This window comes from Salvelinus alpinus, chromosome 3 (genome assembly GCF_045679555.1).
Source record: "Salvelinus alpinus chromosome 3, SLU_Salpinus.1, whole genome shotgun sequence".
NCBI lineage: Eukaryota > Metazoa > Chordata > Actinopteri > Salmoniformes > Salmonidae > Salvelinus > Salvelinus alpinus.
In genome coordinates, this window is record NC_092088.1 from 8,692,779 (window position 1) to 8,718,818 (window position 26,040).

Sequence of the window (26,040 nt, forward strand, 5' to 3'; positions counted from 1 at the left end):
AAGCTCGTTTGGAGGTTAGCCTGTCTAGGCCAGGAGTTCCGCTAGCGGAACTCCTCCCACATTCCACTGAAAAGGAAGAGCGGCAAATTCAAAAAAAAATTTTTGGGAAATATTTAACTTTCACACATTAACAAGTCCAATACAGCATTTGAAAGATAAACATCTTGTGAATTCAGCCAACATGTCCGATTTTTAAAATGTTTTACAGAGAAAACACCACATATATTTATGTTAGCTCACCACCAAATACAAAAGACAGACAGACAGTTTTTCACAGCAACGGTAGCATGCAGGTAGCATGCACAAGCCAACCTAACTAACCTAGAACCAACCTAAATAACCTAGAAAAAACTACCTCAGATGACAGTCCTATAACATGTTACACAATAAATCTATGTTTTGTTCGAAAAATGTGCATATTTTAGCTATAAATCAGTTTTACATTACTGCTACCATCATAGCTACCATCATAGCTACAGTCAGAAATCGCATGGGAGTAGCCAGAGTAAATACAGACACCAACGTCAACTACCTAATTACTCATCATAAAACATTTCAGAAAAATATATGGTGGATAGCTAATGAAAGACAAATATCTTGCGAATACAGCCAATATTTCCGATTTTTGAAGTGTTTTACAGCGAAAACACAATATATCGTTATATTAGCTTACTACAATAGCTAACACACAGCAGCATTGATTCTAGTCAAACGCTAGCGATAGCACAGTTCGACAGATATATGAAATAGTATCCCAAATTGGGTCCTTATCTTTGTTGATCTTCCATCAGAATGTTCTCCAAGGGGTCCTTTGTTCAGAACCGTCTTTATTTGGAACCAGAACGAACGATTTCCCTCTTGAATTAGCAAGCACACTGGCCGTGCTGTGCTAACCTCTCCGTCTTGACAAAATTCTTGCGTCGCATCACGTCTAAAGTCCAGAATACATTTCAATAATATAATTAAAGTATATTGAAAAAACATACTTTAGGATGATATTGTGACATGTATCAAATAAAATCAAAGCCAGAGATCATATTCACCTATAACGACGGTTTTCCAGGAGGCTACTCCAGATCCAACTTCGCGCCTTCCAAAAAAAATAAAGTGCGCACTTCTCACTCCAAGAGGTTGTATACAATCCCTGAACGAGATAATCAAGTCATTTCTGCTCTCACTTCCGCATGACACCCAGGGGAAGGTGTATGACGTGTTTCTACAGTCATAAGTGACATGCCCTTTTATAGACAAGGTCTTAAAGAGAGACTTCGCATTTGGAAATCTCACTTCCGGATAGGAAAATGTCTGTAAAAAGAGTTCTGTTTCACTTAGAGAAATAATTCAAACGCTTTTAGAAACTAGAGACTGTTTTCTATCCAATAGTAATAATAATATGCATATTGTACGAGCAAGAATTGAGTACGAGGCCGTTTAAATATCATACGATTTTCTCCAAAAGTGAAAACAGCACCCTCTGTCCTCAACAGGTTAGTTAACACAGTGTCCAAAGAAGGGCCAGATGTATACAGAATGGTGTCGTCTGCGTAGAGGTGGATCAGGGAATCACCCGCAGCAAGAGCGACATCGTTGATATATACAAAGAAAAGAGTCGGCCCGAGAATTGAACCCTGTGGTACCCCCATAGAGACTGCCAGAGGTCCGGACAATAGGCTCTCCGATTTTACACACTGAACTCTGAGAAGTAGTTGGTGAACCAGGCAAGGCAGTCATTTGAGAAACCAAGGCTATTGAGTCTGCCGATAAGAATACGGTGATTGACAGAGTCGAAAGCCTTGGCCAGGTCGATGAATACGGCTGCACAGTACTGTCTTTTATCGATGCTGGTTATGATATCGTTTAGTACCTTGAGCGTGGCTGAGGTGCACCCGTGACCAGCTCGGAAACAAAATCAAATCAAATTTTATTTGTCACATACACATGGTTAGCAGATGTTAATGCGAGTGTAGCGAAATGCTTGTGCTTCTAGTTCCGAAAATGCAGTAGTAACCAACAAGTAATCTAACCTAACAATTCCACAACTACTACCTTATACACACACGTGTAAAGGGATAAAGAATATGTACATAAAGATATATGAATGAGTGATGGTACAGAACGGCATAGGCAAGATGCAGTAGATGGTATCGAGTACAGTATATACATATGAGATGAGTAATGTAGGGTATGTAAACATAAAAGTGGCATAGTTTAAAGTGGCTAGTGATACATGTATTACATAAAGATGGCAGATGCAGTAGATGGTATAGAGTACAGTATATACATATGAGATGAGTAATGTAGGGTATGTAAACATTATATTAAGTGGCATTGTTTAAAGTGGCTAGTGATACATTGTTTACATCAATTCCCATTATTAAAGTGGCTGGAGTTGAGTCAGTATGTTGGCAGCAGCCACTCAATGTTAGTGGTGGCTGTTTAACAGTCTGATGGCCTTGAGATAGAGGCTGTTTTTCAGTCTCTCGGTCCCTGCTTTGATGCACCTGTACTGACCTCACCTTCTGGATGATAGCGGGGTAAACAGGCAGTGGCTCGGGTGGTTGTTGTCCTTGATGATCTTTATGGCCTTCCTGTGACATCGGGTGGTGTAGGTGTCCTGAGTGCACAGCGGAGAAGATACGGTGGGATTCGAAATGGTCAGTGATCTGTTTATTAACTTGGCTTTCAAAGACTTTAGAAAGGCAGGGCAGGATGGATACAGGTCTGTAACAGTTTGGGTCTAGAGTGTCACCCCCTTTGAAGAGGGGGATGACCGCGGCAGCTTTCCAATCTTTAGGGATCTCGGACGAAACAAAAGAAAGGTTGAACAGACTGGTAATAGGGGTTGCAACAATGGCGGAGGATCATTTTAGAAAGAGAGGGTCGAGATTGTCTAGCCCAGCTGATTTGTACGGGTCCAGGTTTTTCAGCTCTTTCAGAACATCTGCGATCTGGATTTGGGTGAAGCAGAAGCTGGAGACGCTCGGGCAAGTCGCTGCGAGGGGTGCGGAGCTGTTGGCCGGGGTTGGGGTAGCCAGGAGGAAAGCATGACCAGCCGTAGAGAAATGCATACACCCTAGCCCCTACACTGTAGCCTTTAAACCCTAGCCCCTACACCCTAGCCCCTACACCCTAGCCCCTACACCCTAGCCCCTACACCCTAGCCCCTACAACCTAGCCCCTACACCCTAGCCCCTACACCCTAGCCCCTACACCCTAGCCCCTACACCCTAGCCCCTACACCCTAGCCCCTACACCCTAGCCCCTACACCCATACACCCTAGCCCCTACACCCTAGCCCATACACCCTAGCCCCTACACTGTAGCCTTTAAACCCAAGCACCTACACCCTAGCCCCTACTCCCTAGCCCCTACACCCTAGCCCCTACACCCTAGCCCCAACACCCTAGCCCCTACACCCATACACCCTAGCCCCTACACCCTAGCCCCTACACACTAGCCTCTACACACTAAACTAGACCCTAGCCCCTACACCCTAGCCTAGACCCTAGCCCCTACACCCTAGCCTCTAAACCCTATCCCTTACACCCTTGCCTAGACCCTAGCCCCTAGCCTTTACACCCTACCCCCTAGGCATTACACCCTAGCCCCTACAGCCTAGTCTACACCATAGCCTAGACCCTACACCCTAGCCCTTATACCCTATCCTACACCTTAGCCCCTACACCCTATCTTAGAACCTAGCCCCTACACCCTAGTCTACACCCTAGCCCTTACACCCTAGCCCCATACACCCTATCCTATACCCTAGCCCCTACACCCTATCTTAGAACCTAGCCCCTACACCCTAGCCTAGCTACTATCCCTTACACCCTAGCCCCTACACCCTATCCTATACCCTAGCCTCTACACCCTATCCTATACCCTAGCCTCTACACCCTATCCTAGAACCTAGCCCTTACACCCTAGCTTAGATCCTAGCCCATACACCCTAGCCTAGACCCTAGTCCTTACACCCTAGCCCCTAGCCTATACACCCTAGCCCTTACACTTTAGCCTAGACCCTAGCCCTTACACACTATCCCGTACACCCTATCCCTTACACCCTAGCCCCTTACACCCTAGCCCCTACACCCTATCCCTTACACACTAGCCCCTACACCCTATCCCTTACACACTAGCCCCTACACCCTAGCCTAGACCCTAGCCCCTAGCCTTTACAACCTAACCCCTACACAATAGCCTAGCCCCTATCCCATACACCCTAGCCCCTACACCGTAGCCTAGACCCTACCCCCTAGGCATTACACCCTAGCCCCTACAGCCTAGTCTACACCATAGCCTAGACCCTACACCCTATCCTTTATACCCTATCCTACACCTTAGCCCCTACAGCCTAGTCCACACCCTAGCCTAGACCCTATCCTATACCCTAGCCCCTACAGCCTAGTCTACACCCTAGCCCTTACACCCTAGCCCATACATCCTATCCTATACCCTAGCCCCTACACCCTATCTTAGAACCTAGCCCCTACACCCTAGCCTAGCCCCTATCCCTTACACCCTAGCCCCTACACCCTATCTTAGAACCTAGCCCCTACACCCTAGCCTAGCCCCTATCCCTTACACCCTAGCCCCTACACACTATCCTATACCCTAGCCTCTACACCCTATCCTATACCCTAGCCTCTACACCCTATCTTAGAACCTAGCCCTTACACCCTAGCTTAGACCCTAGCCCATACACCCTAGCCTAGACCCTAGTCCTTACACCCTAGCCCCTAGCCTTTACACCCTAGCTTAGACCCTAGTCCTTACACCCTAGCCCCTAGCCTATACACCCTAGCCCCTAGCCTATACACCCTAGCCCTTACACTTTAGCCTAGACCCTAGCCCTTACATCCTACAACCTAGCCCTTACATCCTACACCCTAGCCCGTACACAGGTTCAGCTTCAGCCTCAGGACCTGCGCCACTCTAGTGGAGGACCTACCTTCTTTGTGTCACCTTCCACTCTGTATGAATTAGTCTTGACTGAATCCACAGACCAGTACCCAGAGGTTGTCAGTCGAATTTCAGGGCTGACAGGGGACCGGAACCAATGGACCACAGACAGAGTTACTTTTATTGTTTTCATGACATCTTGTAGTGTAATTGGAGAAACAACACTACTGAAGTATTTAAGGCCTTAAAATGTTGGATGTTGATTCCATCCCATGTATTTTATAAAGCCCTTTTTACATCAACAGTTGTTACAAAGTGCTTTACAGAAACACAGCCTAAAACACCAGAGAGCAAGCACTGCAGATGTAGAAGCACGGTGGCTAGGAAAAACTCCCTAGAAAGGCAGGGAATCTAGGAAGAATTTTGGAGAGGAGCCAGGCTCCGAGGGGTGGCCAGTCCTCTTCTGGCTGTGCCGGTGGAAATTAAGAGTACAGGCATTTAGGCCAGATTGTTCTTCAAAATGTTCAAGTGTTCATAGATGACCAGCACTTGGCCATTTAAGGCCAGATCGTTCTTCAAGACATTCAAATGTTCATAAATGACCAGCACATGGTCATTTAAGCCAAATCGTTTTTCAAGACTTTCAACCGTTCATAGATGACCAGCACATGGCCATTTAAGGCCAGACTGTTCTTCAAGACTTTCAACCGTTTATAGATGACCAGCAGAGTCAAATTAGTAATCCCAGTGGTTATACATGTATAGGGTGCAATAGTTCACCTCCTCAGGAGTAAATGATTGGCTAATTGATTGATTCCCATCCCAGGTGACAGATGACAAGATAGTGGGTACCAATTTAGTGACAGGTCTTCCTAAATCCAGCCCAGGACCATGGTCCGGTAGTAACCGGGATATGATTGTCAGGACCTCCAAACTGCTGTTACCTGTCACCTGTGAATTCCCACGACACTACGAGGTCTCCGACGGTTACCAGGTAAGAGGGTGATTGAATGCTTCTTTTTAGTACTTCCTCTTATACTCAGTTATTTCAAAATAAAAGTCCAACATTCAAAATAAAAGTCCCACATACAAAATGCTATGGAATAAAACAATTGGTTTTCCTTCAGCCCAAAATGTAAATGATGTTTGGAAACCCACCTTTTAGCTTGCTATTTTAATCAGAGATTTTATTATCCCTTTTTGATTATATGTTTTATTTATTTTATTTGTTTGATTTTATCTATTTCGTTCTGTTTTTTTTTTATAAAGGTTGCTTGAGCGACTTTAAATTGCATTTTCAAAAGATAAGTTGGTGTAATTTAATTTCTCTCTCTCTCTCTCATCCCAGGCCAGTCTCCGTAGCTCCGCCCTAGAGCTAGCAGGCCACTCCCAGGGCCTGTTCCCCTTCTCTCTGGAGCTGTTTAAGAGTGCTGAATTCTCTGAGCCTTACCGAGCTCCACCCCAACTACGCCTACACGACTCACTGTTTTTCGGGGTGGAACCCAGGGAGAAGGTACTGTACTGAATCCCAAATGGCACCCTATTCCCTATATAGTGCCCTACTGTTAACCAAAGCCATACACTAGAACCTAAAAGGGTTCCATGTAGGAGCCTTTAGAACCCCTTTTGGAGAAAAAAAATGTTTTTCCTAAAAGTGTATATAGTGCACTATACAGAGAATAGGGTACCATAGGGGCCTGGTTTAAAGTAGTGCACTGTAGGGAATAGGATGCCATTTGGGACACAACCAGTGTGACCACATCTCTGTTGTCTCCACATCATGGATCAATAAAGATCTGTTCTGTTTTTGTTAGTCTAGTTAACTTGTGGATCATACTTTATTGACTGATGTTTTTATTTGACAATTTAAGATTTCCATTCGGGTGAGGCTTTTGATAAGCTCTTTTATGTGTCAAATTTGTATGTTGTACTTTACTTTAAGTTTACTCACTTTACAAATTTGACTTGTACTTGACTTGCTTTAGGTGGAGGGTTTGTCAGCTCTGGTGGAGAGCTGCTTTGCTACCCCCAGCGCCAAGGCAGACCAGGCTCTCAAATACTACCTCATCAAAGATGGGTGAGTACGAGACCTCCATTTACATTATATACTCTATCAGCATGACGCGAGGACGAGAGTGGGGACAGTGGTGTTTACTCCAAAGTAAATGGATCAATCCTGCCGACAATGCCAACAAAAGTACAACTAAACAGTTGGTTACGACGGACCGACCGACCGACCGACCTAAATACAGTGGGGAGAACAAGTATTTGATACACCGCCGATTTTGCAGGTTTTCCTACTTACAAAGCATGTAGAGGTCTGTAATTTTTATCATAGGTACACTTCAACTGTGAGAGACAGAATCTAAAACAAAAATCCAGAAAATCACATTGTATAATTTTTAAGTATTTAATTTGCATTTTATTGCATGACATAAGTATTTGATACATCAGAAAAGCAGAACTTAATATTTGGTACAGAAACCTTTGTTTGCAATTACAGCGTTCATACGTTTCCTGTAGTTCTTGACCAGGTTTGCACACACTGCAGCAGGGATTTTGGCCCACTCCTCCATACAGACCTTCTCCAGATCCTTCAGGTTTCGGGGCTGTCGCTGGGCAATACGGACTTTCAGCTCCCTCCAAAGATTTTCTATTGGGTTCAGGTCTGGAGACTGTCTAGGCCACTCCAGGACCTTGAAATGCTTCTTACGGAGCCACTCCTTAGTTGCCCTGGCTGTGTGTTTCGGGTCGTTGTCATGCTGGAAGACCCAGCCACGACCCATCTTCAATGCTCTTACTGAGGGAAGGAGGTTGTTGGCCAAGATCTCGCGATACATGGCCCCATCCATCCTCCCCTCAATACAGTGCAGTCGTCCTGTCCCCTTTGCAGAAAAGCATCCCCAAAGAATGATGTTTCCACCTCCATGCTTCACGGTTGGGATGGTGTTCTTGGGGTTGTACTCATCCTTCTTCTTCCTCCAAACACGGCGAGTGGAGTTTAGACCAAAAAGCTCTATTTTTGTCTCATCAGACCACATGACCTTCTCCCATTCCTCCTCTGGATCATCCAGATGGTCATTGGCAAACTTCAGACGGGCCTGGACATGCACTGGCTTGAGCAGGGGGACCTTGCGTGCACTGCAGGATTTTAATCCATGACGGCGTAGTGTGTTACTAATGGTTTTCTTTGAGACTGTGGTCCCAGCTCTCTTCAGGTCATTGACCAGGTCCTGCCGTGTAGTTCTGGGCTGATCCCTCACCTTCTTCATGATCATTGATGCCCCACGAGGTGAGATCTTGCATGGAGCCCCAGACCGAGGGTGATTGACCGTCATCTTGAACTTCTTCCATTTTCTAATAATTGCGCCAACAGTTGTTGCCTTCTCACCAAGCTGTTTTTCTATTGTCCTGTAGCCCATCCCAGCCTTGTGCAGGTCTACAATTTTATCCCTGATGTCCTTACACAGCTCTCTGGTCTTGGCCATTGTGGAGAGGTTGGAGTCTGTTTGATTGAGTGTGTGGACAGGTGTCTTTTATACAGGTAACGAGTTCAAACAGGTGGAGTTAATACAGGTAATGAGTGGAGAACAGGAGGGCTTCTCAAAGAAAAACTAACAGGTCTGTGAGAGCCGGAATTCTTACTGGTTGGTAGGTGATCAAATACTTATGTCATGCAATAAAATGCAAATTAATTACTTAAAAATCATACAATGTGATTTTCTGGATTTTTGTTTTAGATTCCATCTCTCACAGTTGAAGTGTACCTATGATAAAAATTACAGACCTCTACATGCTTTGTAAGTAGGAAAACCTACAAAATTGACAGTGTATCAAATACTTGTTCTCCCCACTGTATATACACACACAGATATTATATATATATATATATCTCTCTGTGTGTATATATATATCCCTCATACCACCCTCATGGAGTCTGTTTCTGACCGTTTGAGCAGACACATGCACATTTGTGGCGTGCTGGAGGTCATTTTGCAGGGCTCTGGCAGTGCTCCTCCTTGCACAAAGGCGGAGGTAGCGGTCCTGCTGCTGGGTTGTTGCCCTCCTACGGCCTCCTCCACGTCTCCTGATGTACTGGCCTGTCTCCTGGTAGCGCCTCCATATTCTGGACACTACGCTGACAGACACAGCAAACCTTCTTGCCACAGCTCGCATTGATGTGCCATCCTGGATGAGCTGCACTACCTGAGCCACTTGTGTGGGTTGTAGACTCCGTCTCATGCTACCACTAGAGTGAGAGCACCGCCAGCATTCAAAAGTGACCAAAACATCAGCCAGGAAGCATAGGAACTGAGAAGTGGTCTGTGGTCACCACCTGCAGAATCACTCCTTTATTGGGGGTGTCTTGCAAATTGCCTATAATTTCCACCTTTTGTCTATTCCATTTGCACAACAGCATGTGAAATTTATTGTCAATCAGTGTTGCTTCCTAAGTGGACAGTTTGATTTCACAGAAGTGTGATTGACTTGGAGTTACATTGTGTTGTTTAAGTGTTCCCTTTATTTTTTTGAGCAGTGTATATACACACACACACACACACACACATATATACATACACACATATATATATATATATACACACACATATATATATATATATATATATATATATATATATATATATATATATATATACACACACACACACCATTGGGGCTGTTAAGAGAAGATCATGATTGGCTGACAAAGTGAGGTCACTCACTAGCTATTTCTTTACAAACAGTCCCTTGCTTCCCAAATGGTTTCCTATTCCTTCTATAGTGCACTACTATTGACCAGGGCCCATAGGGAATAGGGTGCCATTTGGAAGCCTAAAGGCAGCTATAGCTAACAGTGATGGAGTAGCTTGTTAAAACAGTGTATGGATCAGTGGGTATTGTGTTAAGATGGAGTAGCTTGTTAAAACAGTGTATGGATCAGTGGGTATTGTGTTAAGATGGAGTAGCTTGTTAAAACAATGTATGGATCAGTGGGTATTGTGTTAAGATGGAGTAGCTTGTTAAAACAATGTATGGATCAGTGGGTATTGTGTTAAGATGGAGTAGCTTGTTAAAACAGTGTATGGATCAGTGGGTATTGTGTTAAGATGGAGTAGCTTGTTAAAACAATGTATGGATCAGTGGGTATTGTGTTAAGATGGAGTAGCTTGTTAAAACAATGTATGGATCAGTGGGTATTGTGTTAAGACGGAGTAGCTTGTTAAAACAGTGTATGGGTTGTCAGCATAACTATCATCTCCTCCTATAATATCCTGCCCTCATTGTGCCCCTCTCCTCCTCCTCTCCCTCCTCCCATCACCTCCTCTCCCTCCTCCCCTTCTCTCCTCACCTCCTCTCCCTCCTCCCCTTCTCTTCTTCTCTCCCCACTTCCCCTCCTCCCCTTCTCCTCTTCTCTCCCTACTTTCCCTCCTCTCTCCCTCCTCCCCTTCTCCTCTTCTCTCCCTCCTCCCCTTCTCTCCTCACCACCTCCTCTTCTCTCCTCTCCTCACCTCCCCTCATCCACTCCTCCTCTTCTCCCCCCTCCTCTTCTCCCCCCTCCTATCCCTTCTCCTCTTCTCTCCCCTCCTCTCCCTCTTCTCCCCCCTCCTCTCCCTCTTCTCCCCTTCCCCTCCTCTCTCCCCTCCTCTCTCCCTCCTCCCCTCCTCCTCCCCTTCTCCTCTCCTCCTCCTCTCCCTCCTCCCCTCCCTCCTCACCACCTCATATTCTCTCCTCACCTCTCTCCCCTCATCTCCCTCATCCCATCCTCCCCTTCTCCTCCTCTCCTCTCCTCCCCTTCTTCTCCTCTCCCTCCTCCCCTTCCCCTCCTCTCTCCCTCCTCCCCTTCTCCTCTCCCTCCTCCCCTTCCCCTCTACCTCCTCCCCTCTATTCTCTTCTCCTCTCTAACCCTATAATGCGTGTTTAGGTGTATCTCAGATGAAATGGTGCGTCAGTACTCTGCTAAGGACCAGCTATCCAAACACTTCCAGGTTCCTGTCTTCAAGTTTGTCGGCAAGGACAACAAGGTCAGTAAGAACAGACACCCTGGGAGCCAGCTGGCCAGTTCAGTATGTGTGTGTGTCTGATGTGTGTGCGTATCTATGTTCGCATCTACGTGTGTATCCACGTGTCTATCTGCGTGTGTGTCAACAGGAGGTGTTCCTGCACTGTCGTGTGTTGGTGTGTGGGGCAGGAGACTCCCGCTGTTCTCAGGGCTGTAGAGGGCGTCTGCGTCGGGAACTGTGGAGGACTGAGGAGGAACAGGAGGACAGGGACTGGGACCAGCATCACATGCTGAGTGGAGGACCCATACGCATCATGCCAGACTGAGACATTAGACCACCATGGCACCCCCATACCACCTTCAGGCCATCACCTCACTGCACCACTGCAAACATAGAAATATATACAATAGATATAGAGATGGATACAATAGATATAGAGATAGATACAATATATATTGTAGGAGCATGACCAGCATTGTCTCATGAGTGGAGGACCAATACACATTCTGCCAGACTGAGACATCAGACCACCACCACCACCAGACCACTACCACCACCACTAGACCACCACCAGGCCACCACCACCAGGCCACCACCAGACCACCACCAGGCCACTACCACCACCACTACCACCACCACTACCACCACCACCACCACCAGACCACCACCACCAGACCACCACCACCAGACCACCACCAGGCCATTACCACCACCAGACCACCACCAGGCCACCACACCACCACCAGACCACCACCAGGCCACTACCACCACCAGACCACCACCAGGCCACCACCAGGCCACCACCAGGCCACCACCAGACCACCACCACCACCAGACCACCACCAGGCCACCACCACCACCACCACCACATCGTGAAGGACTGCAGAATCAATAATGCTATGTGTGAGGACCCATTCAGCCCCAGAGTCTGCTGGTTTTCTGTTCTACCTGATCATTCATTTCACCCACTTGGTGTCCCAGGTCTAAATCAGTCCCTGATTAGAGGGGAACTATGGGGGAAAGCAGTGAAACTCAACTATGGACCTAGATGCCAGTTCGAGGGGCCTAGTGGTTCAGTCTGAAAGGACATGATGACATCCACCACAGTCTTTCTCTCTGTCACTAATTTACCATGACAACTCACACAACTCAAAAGGTCAAGAGAACTACATCCATGCTTGAGTTCCAAATCGCACCCTATTTCCTATAATAGTGCACTACATTTGATCAGGGCCCATCGGGGAATAGGGTGCCACTTGAAACACAGTCCTGTATCTTAGCCACTTGGCCCTCTAGCGCAATCTCCTCACATTAAAGTGACTGGCAGTTCTATTAGAGATCGTTTGAAGGGCTTGAGGAGCTGGGTTATGCAATTTGTCAGTCGTACTTCAAGATGAAAGATCCTGAACTAGGTCGGTGAGTTTTGCCGGATGCGTTTCTCAAGCCGGATGACTTGTTTACAGGCCATGCCTGTATGTAGATGCCTGACTTGCCTAGTTAAAAAGAAAGGTTAGAAAATGTAGATTTATTTCATGCCAACGTACTGGTTTCTACAGTGTCTTTGACTTTTTCCACATTTTGTTACGTTACAGCCTTATTCTAAAATGTATTAAATTCCCTTTTTTTTTTTTTCATCATTCTACACACAATACCCTATAATGACAAAACAAAAACAGGTTTTTAGACATTTTTGCAAATGTATTAATAATAAAAACAGAAATACCTTAATTTCCATAAATACCTTATTTACATAAATAACTCATTTACATCAATATTCAGACTCTTTGCTATGAGACTCGACATTGAGTTCAGGTGCATTCTGTTTCCATTGATCATCCTTAAGATGTTTCTACAACTTGGAGTCCACCTGTGGTAAATTATTTGGAAAGGCACACACCTGTCTATATAAGGTCCCACAGTTGACAGTGCAAAAACCAAGCAATGAGGTTGAAGGAATTGTCCGTAGCGCTCCGAGACAGGATTGTGTCGAGGCACAGATCTGGGGAAGGGTACCAAAACATTTCTGCAGAATTGAAGGTCTCCAAGAACACAGTGGCCTCCATTATTATTAAATGTCAAAAGTTTGGAACCACCAAGACTCTTCCGAGAGCTGGCCGCCCGGCCAAACTGAGCAATCGGGGGAGAAGGACCTTGGTCAGGGAGGTGACCAAGAACCTGATGGTCACTCTGACAGAGCTCCAGAGTTCCTCTGTGGAGATGGGAGAATCTTCCACTGCAGTACTCCACCAATCAGGCCTTTATGATAGTGGCCAGATGGAAGCCACTCCTCAGTAAAAGGCACATGACAGCCTGCTTGAAGTTTGCCTAAAGGCACATAAAGACTCTCAGAAGATGAGAAACAAGGTTCTCTGGTCTGATGAAACCAAGATTGAACTCTATGGCCTGAATGCCAAGCGTCACGTCTGGAGGAAACCTGGCACTATCCCTATGGTGAAGCATGGTGGTGGCAGCATCATGCTGTGGGGATGTGTTTCAGTGGCAGGGACTGGGAGACTAGTCAGGATCGAGGGAAAGATGAACGGAGCAAAGTACAGAGAGATCCTTGACGAAAACCTGCTCCAGAGGACACAGAACCTCAGACCAGGGTGAAGGTTCACCTTCCAACAGAACAACGAACCTAAGCACACAGCCAAGACAATGCAGGAGTGGCTTCGGGACAAGTCTCTGAATGTCCTTGAGTGGCCAAGCTTGTAGCGTCATACCCAAGAAGACTCGATGCTGTAATCACTGCCAAAGGTGCTTCAACAAAGTACTGAGTAAAGGGTCTGAATACTTATGTAAATCTGATATGTCTGTGTACAAAAATACAATTTTAAAAACATTCTAAACCTGTTTTTGCTTTTTTTAATGGTGTATTGTGTGTAAATTGACGAGGGGGAAATAACAATTTAAAAGGCTGTAACGTAACAAAATGTGGAAAAAGTCAAGGGGTCTGAATACTTTCCAAATGCTCTGTAAGTGTAGTAAAAACATATGTAATATCCATAGACAGTCTAATTTACGGTATATAACCAAAGTATGGAGAGCTAGCCTGACTGCCAGTCTGTTTATGCTCTCTTGCCAACTTCTTATAGAGCTGTCTTGTTTGGCTTGACAAGAGAGCAGATCGACTGACACCCAGGCTAATAAAGAGAGCAGAATGACTGACACCCAGGTTAATAAAGAGAGCAGATCGACTGACACCCAGGTTAATAAAGAGAGCAGATCGACTGACACCCAGGTTAATAAAGAGAGCAGATCGACTGACACCCAGGTTAATAAAGAGAGCAGAACGACTGACACCCAGGTTAATAAAGAGAGGAGAACGACTGACACCCAGGTTAATAAAGAGAGGAGATCGACTGACACCCAGGTTAATAAAGAGAGCAGATCGACTGACACCCAGGTTAATAAAGAGAGCAGAACGACTGACACCCAGGTTAATAAAGAGAGCAGAACGACTGACACCCAGGTTAATAAAGAGAGGAGAACGACTGACACCCAGGTTAATAAAGAGAGGAGAACGACTGACACCCAGGTTAATAAAGAGAGCAGATCGACTGACACCCAGGTTAATAAAGAGAGGAGAACGACTGACACCCAGGTTAATAAAGAGAGCAGATCGACTGACACCCAGGTTAATAAAGAGAGGAGAACGACTGACACCCAGGTTAATAAAGAGAGGAGAACGACTGACACCCAGGTTAATAAAGAGAGCAGAACGACTGACACCCAGGCTAATAAAGAGAGGAGAACGACTGACACCCAGGTTAATAAAGAGAGGAGAACGACTGACACCCAGGTTAATAAAGAGAGGAGAACGACTGACACCCAGGTTAATAAAGAGAGCAGAACGACTGACACCCAGGCTAATAAAGAGAGGAGAACGACTGACACCCAGGTTAATAAAGAGAGGAGAACGACTGACACCCAGGTTAATAAAGAGAGGAGAACGACTGACACCCAGGTTAATAAAGAGAGCAGAACGACTGACACCCAGGCTAATAAAGAGCATGGAGCTCAATGAAAAAGAGGAGTATTAACTGAAAACATGTGTAGTGTATTGTGACTCGAAATCACCACTGTATACCACTACTATATACCACTACAGTATACCACTACTGTATTCCACCATAGTATACCACTACTGTATACCACTACTCTATACCACTACAGTATACCACTACTGTATTCCATCACAGTATACCACTACTCTATACCACCACTCTATACCACTACTCTATACCACTACTGTATACCACAGTATACCACCACAGTATACCACCACAGTATACCACTACTCTATACCACCATTCTATTCCACTACAGTATACCACTACAGTATATCACTACAGTGTACCACTATTGTACCTACAGTACCTTAAGTGAACTTATCACATCAAAATGGTATAATTAGTTATTCATTTATTCATAGAAAAATAACAAAAAAGCCTGATATCCCCATCAGTCAATGGACAGCAACACGCGTAATAACACACATAATAACACACATCACAACATAACACACGTATTTCTGCGCTGTAGAAGTAGCCTGTCATTAACAGCACAGGTCCAACTAACTGATGTTTGTGTTGTGTTAGACCAGGTTATTTTGGGTGTGCGTCCCAAATGACACCCTATTCCCTACAAAGTGCACTACTTTCGACCAGAGCCTCATGGGCCGTGGTCAAAAGTAGTGTGCGCTTTGTAGGGAATAGGTTGCCGTTTGGGACGTCGGCTTGTTTTCATACAACGTGGACATCAAATCGCCCCATTAGCAGGTACATTTGTATTCTTATGTGCGATATGATACTGACTGAAAGGTCTTCTCTGTATCAGGATTTTTTGGGGGGTTTGAGGTATGTTAATAAAATAATAACACAATAATATGTTAATGGAGTCATAGTCTTTACCCTGAAAATATATTTGAAATATAAATATCTGAGTATTTATCCGCTGTCAGTTTCAGAAATAGGTAGAAGTTAGATAAAGACAGTGTGACACGACATGATGTTAGTATTTTATTCTACATAATAACCACTATTAACTCATAGGTCATAGGTCATAAGGTCATGTTAGGGATTTCCTCATCGAGCGTAAAGCCTCTGTCTGTTTTCATGTTGTCATAGAAAATTATTATATTTTCTATGTTAATAATAATAAAGTCATATTCTCATTTGTGCGGAGTGAAGTCCCACTGTATGAATCCATGTCGAGTTCCAAGCACCCTTTCCATTGATGATCCTTGCAAGAGGATATTGTCCTGTATGTCCTCTATAGCTCGTCCCTCTCCTCCCAGTTTTCTCTCGTGTTGAGTAGTGTTGTGTTGTGTCCCAGCTGAGCTTCTCTACAGCTCGTCCCTCTCCTCACCCTCACAGTAACATGCTTCCCTCTGGCTGTTCATGAAGGATCTGCAGCCCAGCGTCCACACTGTGTTGTACAGAGCATCTGCTACAGACTCACAGGCTGGGCGGGGGAGAGATACAGAAGGTTAGGGTTGAGAGAGATTATTCTCCCTTTTGTACTTTAACTATTTGCACATTGTTACAACACTGCATATAGACATAATATGACATTTGAAATATCTTTATTCTTTTGGAACTTCTGTGAGTGTAATGTTTACTGTTCATTTTTATTGTATATTTCACTTTTGTTTATCTACTTCACTTGCTTTGGCCATGTTAACGTACATTTCCCATGCCAATAAAGCCCCTTGAATTGAATTGAGAGCGAGCGAGAGGGGCTATGATGAGAGAGAGATTTGTATTTGATCATGTTCAGGTTTTTGCTGTTTGTTCTTTGTTTTTCAAGCCAAAAAGATTGGAGAAGTGGTTTATCCATACATCTCCATTTTGGATAGATAACTCTTCATGTTGTTGTTTGTTTAGCGTTTTACAATTTTCCCAGAAGTGGTTAGATTCTATGGATTCTTCCATTACATTGAGCTGATTTCTGACGTGCTGTCCCCTCCCGTAGTGTATTTCTGTATTGTTTTAGTGATTCACCATAGTGAAGGTGTAGGCTCAGGTTTTCTGGGTCTCTATGTTTTTTGTTGGATAGGTTTCTCAATTTCTTTCTTAGGTTTTTGCATTCTTCATCAAACCATTTGTCCTTGTTGTTCATTTTCTTAGGTTGTCTGACATTTTTTTATTTGATAGAGGAGCTGAGAGGTCAAATATACTGTTTAATTTTTCTACTGCCAAGTTTACACCTTCACTAATAGAGTGAAATGCTTTGTCCAGGAAGTTGTCTAGAGGGGATTGAATTTGTTGTTGCCTAATCGTTTTTCTCCATTGCTTTGAACTCTAATATTTTATACCCCTTGATCTTCAAGAATAGGACTTGGAAATATAGATTAGCCAAACTGTTTTACCTGATCATAACCCCAAATATAAGGATTTATTAGCTTACTCTGTTTATGATTTTGTTATCATGGACTGATTGGGCTCATTGCTTCGAGTTGAAACAACCTGGACTCAGGGGTAGACGTAACATAGTAAATATAACTCCGAGACACTCCATTTAGTATGATATGTTACGTTTTGTATGGTATGTATTAATTTGTGGCTGTCCATCATACATTTCGTATGATATGTTACGAATTGCAATTCGTACAATATGTTACAAATTGCAATTCGTACATTGTTACGGATTTGTTAAATGTATGAAATGTTATGAATTCCAATTTGTTGTGGCTAACATTAGCTAGGTGGCTATTGCTAACATTAGCTAGGTGGCTATTGCTAACATTAGCTAGGTGGCTATTGCTAACATTAGCTAGGTGGCTATTGCTAACATTAGCTAAGTGGCTATTGCTAACATTAGCTAGGTGGCTATTGCTAACATTAGCTAAGTGGCTAATGTTAGCTAGGCTAGTGGTTAGGGGTTACGGGTTAGGGTTAAGGTTTGAGATAGGCTTAAAACAATCTCAAAAACAACTTTCTGTCGCTGGATTTGAACATGCAACCTTTGGCACCAGAGGCAGATGCTTACCCAAACCTACTTGAAGGTAACAGCGCTCACTATTGCCTCTAGTGGCCGGTTTCCACCTCATCTCCCGACGTCCACAGACATGGATGGACGTTTAATACTGACTTGTATCATGTGTGACCTGGCTGCACTTAGGGGGGAACAAACTTCAACTTGCACCTTTTTTTTTAATGCTGAATTGGATCTCATTAAGAAAACAGGAAGGTGTGATAATGGATTTTTCGCCAACATCCTTTCTAAATTTGAAGTAATAATTTCGTTTCTGAGAAGTATCTGTAATCTGATTACAATATTCTTGCTGGTAACAACGGATTACAGTTTTAAATATTTTTATCAGTTACATGTACTGTAACATATTTCATGGGGAATAACCCTACTGACTGAGGGAGGGGAAGGGGGAAACCTAGTCAGTTGTACAACTGAATGAATTCAACTCAACCCCTCTGAATCAGAGAGGTGTGGGGGGCTGCCTTAATCGACATCCACGTCATCGGTGTCCAGGTAGCAATTGTTGTTGGGGGTCAACTGCCTTGCTCAAGGGCAGAACAGACGATTTTTCCAACATGCTGGCTCAAGAGAGTGAGTGAGTGCGTAGGTCAGTGAGCGGAGGAGAGTATATACTCCTGTGGCTACATTAACTCACCTTTGACCTTTGACACGAACCCCAAGCTTTTCTTCAGGTCAGAGCAGATAGCGTGGAGACACCAGCGGTACTTGGAGTCACAGCGGTATTTGTTGGAGCCACAGGTGTCGTAACAACTGTCCAGCTGGTTACAGCACTGAGTCATGGCCGGGATGCCAATGTCAAACTGTTTTGGGATAATACATAGGATTTAAATAGAGATTTAAACATTCTATATATATATGGATTTATACATTCTATATAGAGATTTATACATTCTATATATAGGGATTTATACATTCTATATATAGGGATTTATACATTCTATATATAGGGATTTATACATTCTATATAGGAATTTATACATTCTATATATAGGGATTTATACATTCTATATATAGGGATTTATACATTCTATATATAGGGATTTATACATTCTATATAGGGATTTATACATTCTATATATAGGGATTTATACATTCTATATATAGGGATTTATACATTCTATATATAGGGATTTATACATTCTATATATGGATTTATACATTCTATATATGGATTTATACATTCTATATATAGGGATTTATACATTCTATATATAGGGATTTATACATTCTATATATAGGGATTTATACATTCTATATAGGGATTTATACATTCTATATATAGGGATTTATACATTCTATATATAGGGATTTATACATTCTATATATAGGGATTTATACATTCTATATATGGATTTATACATTCTATATAGGGATTTATACATTCTATATATAGGGATTTATACATTCTATATAGGGATTTATACATTCTATATATGGATTTATACATTCTATATAGGGATTTATACATTCTATATAGGGATTTATACATTCTATATAGGGATTTATACATTCTATATAGGGATTTATACATTCTATATAGGGATTTATACATTCTATATATAGGGATTTTACATTCTATATATAGGGATTTATACATTCTATATATAGGGATTTACACATTCTATATATAGGGATTTATACATTCTATATATGGATTTATACATTCTATATATATGGATTTATACATTCTATATAGGGATTTATACATTCTATATATAGGGATTTATACATTCTAAATGGTCGGTGATTTGTTTGTTAGTTTGGCTTTGGAAGATTTTAGAAAGGCAGGGCAGGATGGATATAGGTCTGTAACAGTTTGGGTCTGGAGTGTCTCCCCCTTTGAAGAGGGGATGACCGCGGCAGCTTTCCAATCTTTGGGGATCTCAGACGGGATGTATATATAAGGACTTATACACTATACTTAGGGATTTATACACTATATAGGGATTTATACTCTACATGGGGATTTATACACTATATAGGGATTTATACACTATATAGGGATGTAAACTCTACATAGGGATTTATACACTATATAGGGATTTATACTCTACATGGGGATTTATACTCTACATAGGGATTTATACACTATATATGGATTTATACACTATATAGGGATGTAAACTCTACATGGGGATTTATACTCTACATAGGGATTTATACACTATATATGGATTTATACACTATATAGGGATGTAAACTCTACATGGGGATTTCTACACTATATAGGGATGTAAACTATACTTAGGGATTTATACACTATATAGGGATTTATACTCTACATGGGGATTTATACACTATATATGGATTTATACACTATATATGGATTTATACACTATATAGGGATGTAAACTCTACATGGGGATTTATACACTATATAGGGATGTAAACTATACTTAGGGATTTATACACTATATAGGGATTTATACTCTACATGGGGATTTATACACTATATATGGATTTATACAGTATATATGGATTTATACACTATATAGGGATGTAAACTTTACATGGGGATTTCTACACTATATAGGGATTTATACTCTACATAGGGATTTATACACTATATAGGGATTTATACTCTACATGGGGATTTATACACTATATATGGATTTATACACTATATATGGATTTATAAACTATATAGAGATTTATACTCTACATGGGGATTTATACACTATATATGGATTTATACACTATATATGGATTTATACACTATATAGGGATTTATACACTATATATGGATTTATACACTATATATGGATTTATAAACTATATAGGGATTTATACACTATATATGGATTTATACACTATATAGGGATGTATACTCTACATATTTAAAAAGCTTCAGCTGTCACCATGTAGAACCCTTATGACTCCATGTAGAACCCTTATGACTCCATGTAGAACCCGTATGACTCCATGTAGAACCCTTATGACTCCATGTAGAACCCTTATGACTCTAGATAGAACCCTTTTGACTCCAGGTAGAACCCTTGTGGGTTCCATGTAGAACCCTTTCCACAGAGGGTTCTACATACAGCCCTAAAAGTCTAATATGTGTTGTATGAATAAACGGCAGGCTACAGTTGACGTATTAGTACAGTATAATAAACAGCCTGTAGTGAGTGACAGGAAACATACACCGTCAGGTACCTGGAATCCGAGGAGGTTGGAGCTGCAACCGTTGGGCTCTGGGGTCACGTATCCATAGCAATGCACAGGTGTTTTACCTGATAAGGAAATAGAAACCACTTTTAATCCAAACCCTTGTGCAGATGATCAAAACATTAGGTTGTTATCAATAATCACATATTTAACGTTCAGCACTCTATGGTGACATTTATTGATGGGACCTTTTAAAAGTACTTCAGCAAAATATCTATTTTACAGTTCTATTAGTTATCCCCATTCCATTGTCCATAATAGTATATGGTACTACTCTACTGATATCCATAATAGCCTTAACTTTAGGATATGGAGAAATGTATTGGGCTAGTGTGGATATTGGAACGTAGCGTAGTCATGGTGATTATATCCTAGCACATTCTTAGAATGATGCAATGTGTTGGGTATGCTACTCTACTGATATCCATAATAGCCTTAACTTTAGGATATGGAGAAATGTATTAGGCTAGTGTGGATATTGGAATTGAACCTGTAGGTCATGCTGTACTAACTATGGTCTGATGTGTACTATACCTCTGTCATCTGGTCAATCTATGTCACTGAGACTCACTGAAGTAATCTATTATTAATGTCATGTAAACATGTAATGTAAACATGTTAACACTGACCTCAGCTATACCTCTCTCATCAATATCACAGATAGATAATTATAAGAATATACGTCTATTGACGAATGGGCCTCATGTTGGTAAACAGCCAAACAGTTCAATCAATTACTATTGACCATATGATAAACAGATGAACACAGAGGGGAGAGAGAGAAAGAGACGAGAGAAGCCTAAACGGTGGTCTTTATTTGTAATAGCCTGAATGGGTACAATGTGATCTGTTATTTAGGAAATCAAGTTTAACTCTATACTGGATCAAGGATAGAAGTCAGCATCTAGGTTTTAGTTACATTCAGCATCTAGGTTTTAGTTACATTCAGAATCTAGGTTTTAGTTACATTCAGAATCTAGGTTTTAGTTACATTCAGGTTCTAGGTTTTAGTTACATTCGGCATCTAGGTTTTAGTTACATTCGGCATCTAGGTTTTAGTTACATTCGGCATCTAGGTTTTAGTTACATTCAGCATCTAGGTTTTAGTTACATTCAGCATCTAGGTTTTAGTTACATTCAGAATCTAGGTTTTAGTTACATTCAGGGCTTGAATTCATTGCGGAAGTTCAGCACTATAGCGCAATTGACGTTTAAAGGCAATGTTATCGCATTTGCGGAGATTCACACGATAAACGGCTGCATATGTCGGCTCAATCTGAAATTACCTTTAAATTGTGCCATAGTGCTGAACTTCTGCGATACGGATTGAATCGCATCCTAGGTGTATATAGCCAGGCTAGACATGCTCTCCAGGAGCAGGGTTGGAGTTAAAACCTACAGGAGGGTATCTCTCCAGGAACAGGGATGGAGTTAAAACCTACAGGAGGGTTGCTCTCCAGGAGCAGGGTTGGAGTTAAAACCTACAGGAGGGTTGCTCTCCAGGAGCAGGGTTGGAGTTAAAACCTACAGGAGGGTATCTCTCCAGGAACAGGGTTGGAGTTAAAACTTACAGGAGGGTATCTCTCCAGGTACAGGTTTGGAGTTAGAACCTACAGGAGGGTTTCTCTCCAGGAACAGCATGGTGGCATACTGAGATGTTACTGTAGTCACTGATAGACACACACACAACCCCGGTCTCAATTCTTACCGTATTTACACTTGTACTGACACACTCCATTGCGTCCCCCCATCAGTTCCACAAGAGAGTCAAAGTATCCGTTGGCTGCCTGGAGGCTCTCTCTGACGGAAGCCAAACCCCATCCAGAGTCCTCTTCCTGGGCTTCGAAGACAGGTATCACATAGCTGGCTGGATCCTCCGCTGGAGCATCTGCCTCCGCTGCCTCTTCAATGGGCTCCTCCACTGCCTTCCCAAGGGTCTCCTGGTCAGCCAACTCTTTCAAGATGGCGTCTTGAATCTCTGTCTCTTCAGCGAGGTCTTCCTTCTCCACCTTGGCAGACAACTCTTTAATCGTTGCTTCTGATATCAGGGCTGCTTTTTCTTCTTTTGTCATGATAAGGGCGTCATCTCGTTCAGCAACTGGGGTGTCCTCAACCGGCTCCTTGACTACAACCTTGTCAGCTACAGCGACATCTGCAACAGGCTCATGTGTCACCAGGGCCTCTGCCACAGCCTCAGCTGAAGGAGTATCATCGACAACCGGGCCACCTGCCGGCACGGTATCAACCTCCGACGGAACACCTACAACAGCAGAGGTGTCAACCCTGACTGTGGTCGGAACTGCAGGAGGGCCGTCCTCTCCACGGGTTTTCCTCCTGACCAAAGAAGCAGACATCCCAGAGGAGAGGCAGATGAAGAGCAGGAGGAAGGATAGGGTACGGGGAAGCATGGTGGCCTGGTAGACAGAGAAAGTCACTGCACAGGTTAGTCTGAGAGGAAGACGTCCACATTTAAACAGACTCTGAGAGTACTGACTGCGTCTGTGTGAGAGGCAGAGAGGACTTTGGCCACTGATTAGGTCAGGGAGACAGCAAGGCACAGACAATCGATGCTGGGTTCAAAGGTCAATAATACTTTCCCACTGGGCACACCACGTCATTTCAACGTGGAAAATTGGGTAATATTTAATTAAGACGTTGATCCATGAGATTTAAACCTTTTTTCACCCACTCAAAAAGACAGCCAGAAGTTTGTTGAAATCCTAATGCGTGTTTTCAACCATCTAAAAGCACAACCAAATAACAATGGAAAAACAATGTCAGGTATTTTGTACTTATACAACAACTCAATGTGTTATCATTGGGCTTCATCTAATAGCAGAACCAAATTACCTGGATTACAGTTGAGATTACATTAAAAAGTACATTGTGCAAGTGATCAATGCTGTTGGAGATTCTGTACAGATTATATTATAGAAATTGTGAAGATTTACACAGAACTGCAACCTTTGCACGCCATCTTGAACATGAACTCTTTCTATGATTACATAAAACAACATTTATAGTGACAACAGACTAACCTCAAAATGTGGTCATAGATGATACTCATTTTTAAGGTTGAACAAATAATGTCACATTCGTTGGTAAGGTAGCCTTAACTTTTGTCTATTTTCTGTTTTACAAAAGTAATATTGAATTGTGTTTGGTTTACAATGCAACCAAATATCAAGGATATCTAAGACTTGGATAGTTTAATCTGAGCCACTTGATTCATCTTATTCTTGAACTTGTATTTTTTGGTTTAGTTGAAGACATAAATCCAACATATAATTTGTTAACAAGTTAATAGTCTATTTACTGTCTTGCGAAAGTGATATTGAATTGTGTTTGTAATGTCAGTATTTGAAGGAGATGTATATTTTGTGCCACTGACTGGCTTTAATTCCACTTTGTCTACAAATTAATAATTGATATGTTGGACTCACGTCTCTGTCTCAACCAAGAGTCAACGCTAAAGAATAGGACTAAATCCAATCAAATTTTATTTCAAGTGCATTTAAAGTTTGATTTGATTTTGTCCAAGCAGAAGATACATCTAATTCAAATGTAGTTATGTGGTTTTGTTGACAATCAAACACAAATCAATATTGGGGGCTTCTGAGTGGCGCAGCGGTCTAAGGCACTGCATCTCAGTGCTAGAGGCGTCGTTACAGACCTTGGTTCAATTCCAGGCTGTATCACAACTGGCCGTGATTGGGAGTCCCATAGGGCACAGCGTCGTCCGGATTTGGCCGTCATTGTAAATAAGAATTTGTTCTTAACTGACGATGTTAAATAAAAGAATATGTAATTGAAATATCCAGTTTGTCTTCAAAATAATAATTGATCACTTGGATTCATGTCTCCAACAAAAGGTTGGTTTCCATCCAATTGGTGACAGATTTTCATGCAAATATTCTAAATTTCCGATTAAAGAATTCGAATGTTTCCACCAAACTGATTTGTTGCGGATAAGTATCAGTGCGTGATGACATAGCGCACAGAAAATGTACTTTTTCCGCTGAAATTTTCATGTACCGAATAAAAATCGATTGTTCAATGTGTTTCCATCACATTTTCAACTCTACCGATAGTTTTTGTCACAAACTCTTGCGTTAAATAACAAATGTGCCTACTCTGGTCTCTGCATGTGCGCTCTAGCCAACAGTTTACAGATACAGTGTAGGTAGGCTAGTCCACTGCATAATGACGTTATTATGGATAATGGATATTTTTTGTCAAGCATCGATCATCGTGTCGCCAGAATAAGACCCTCAATCTCTATTGGAAAGTAGCATCCCCTTGCACTTTCACCACCCTGGGAAGTTCATCATAACTTATATCATCTATAGCCTAACTGAACACACCATATCATCGCGTGACTCCAAGTTTACCCGGATATAAACGTTATTTTATCAATATTTGCGCATGAAGTCGTTTCCACCGCTATTTCACTCGTAATTAATATAGAATGAGGATTGGAAACATGGTTGCACACAGTGTAATGATGTGTGTGTGCTGAGGTATAGTGGACTGTCCAGCAGGACTGAGGAGAAGCGTTGGTGATTGGTTACCATGGTTAATCCAAGTCTTTATATTATTTAGCGACGGTGTATTTATTTGCCCAGAAAGTTTAGGATGTGCATAACACCTTTATTTGTTGATCCCGTTATCTCCTGTTGACTTCATGCTTGTTTTAAGTAATCTCATCACTTACATTTAATCAGTGTGAACTAATTAAGATCACATTGACTCCAATGTGTAGCTTTATAAGTGACAAAATCACATTTGTGATAAGGTGATCTCAGAATCATGTCTCTGATTAGCCAATCATATATAACGTCTTTGAGACAGAGGTAGAATGACTAGATTACATTTCTATATTTCAGACATAGAGGTAGAATGACTAGATTACATTTCTATATTTCAGACATAGAGGTAGAATGACTAGATTACATTTCTATATTTGAGA

At 42.3% G+C, this 26,040-nt stretch overlaps 2 protein-coding genes across 6 annotated transcripts in view; one reads left to right on the forward strand and one right to left on the reverse strand.

Annotated features, from left to right (window-relative positions):
• The window catches only part of oit3 (oncoprotein induced transcript 3), a 35,608-nt gene extending 18,981 nt beyond the window's left edge, over nt 1-16,627 (forward strand). The window contains exons 8-13 of one of the 4 annotated variants that reach the window (XR_011673983.1): nt 5,729-5,896; nt 6,251-6,415; nt 6,888-6,979; nt 10,826-10,925; nt 11,053-14,541; nt 14,575-16,627. Coding sequence is in view for 1 of the 4 variants with exons in the window: in XM_071391372.1 (XP_071247473.1) it covers nt 5,729-5,896; nt 6,251-6,415; nt 6,888-6,979; nt 10,826-10,925; nt 11,053-11,229 (702 nt within the window). In the remaining 3 variants the exon portion in view is untranslated. Of the gene's footprint in view, nt 1-5,728; nt 5,897-6,250; nt 6,416-6,887; nt 6,980-10,825; nt 10,926-11,052 lie in introns of all 4 variants that reach the window. The other 3 variants (XR_011673984.1, XR_011673985.1, XM_071391372.1) reach the window with 3 other exon arrangements.
• Nucleotides 15,313-23,594, reverse strand: pla2g12b (phospholipase A2, group XIIB). Of its 2 annotated transcripts, none has more exons than XM_071391374.1 (4): nt 22,780-23,594; nt 21,048-21,136; nt 18,538-18,703; nt 15,313-16,370 (listed from the first exon to the last, which is right to left on the reverse strand). In XM_071391374.1, exons 1-4 carry the CDS (start codon nt 23,477-23,479, stop codon nt 16,252-16,254), a joined length of 1,074 nt encoding a protein of 357 aa, XP_071247475.1. In that variant the 5' UTR covers nt 23,480-23,594; the 3' UTR covers nt 15,313-16,251. The 2 variants fall into 2 exon arrangements, with proteins under 2 accessions (XP_071247475.1, XP_071247476.1); XM_071391375.1 differs by having other exon boundaries at nt 21,060-21,136; nt 22,780-23,592.
• Between the last annotated feature and the right edge of the window lie 2,446 nt (nt 23,595-26,040).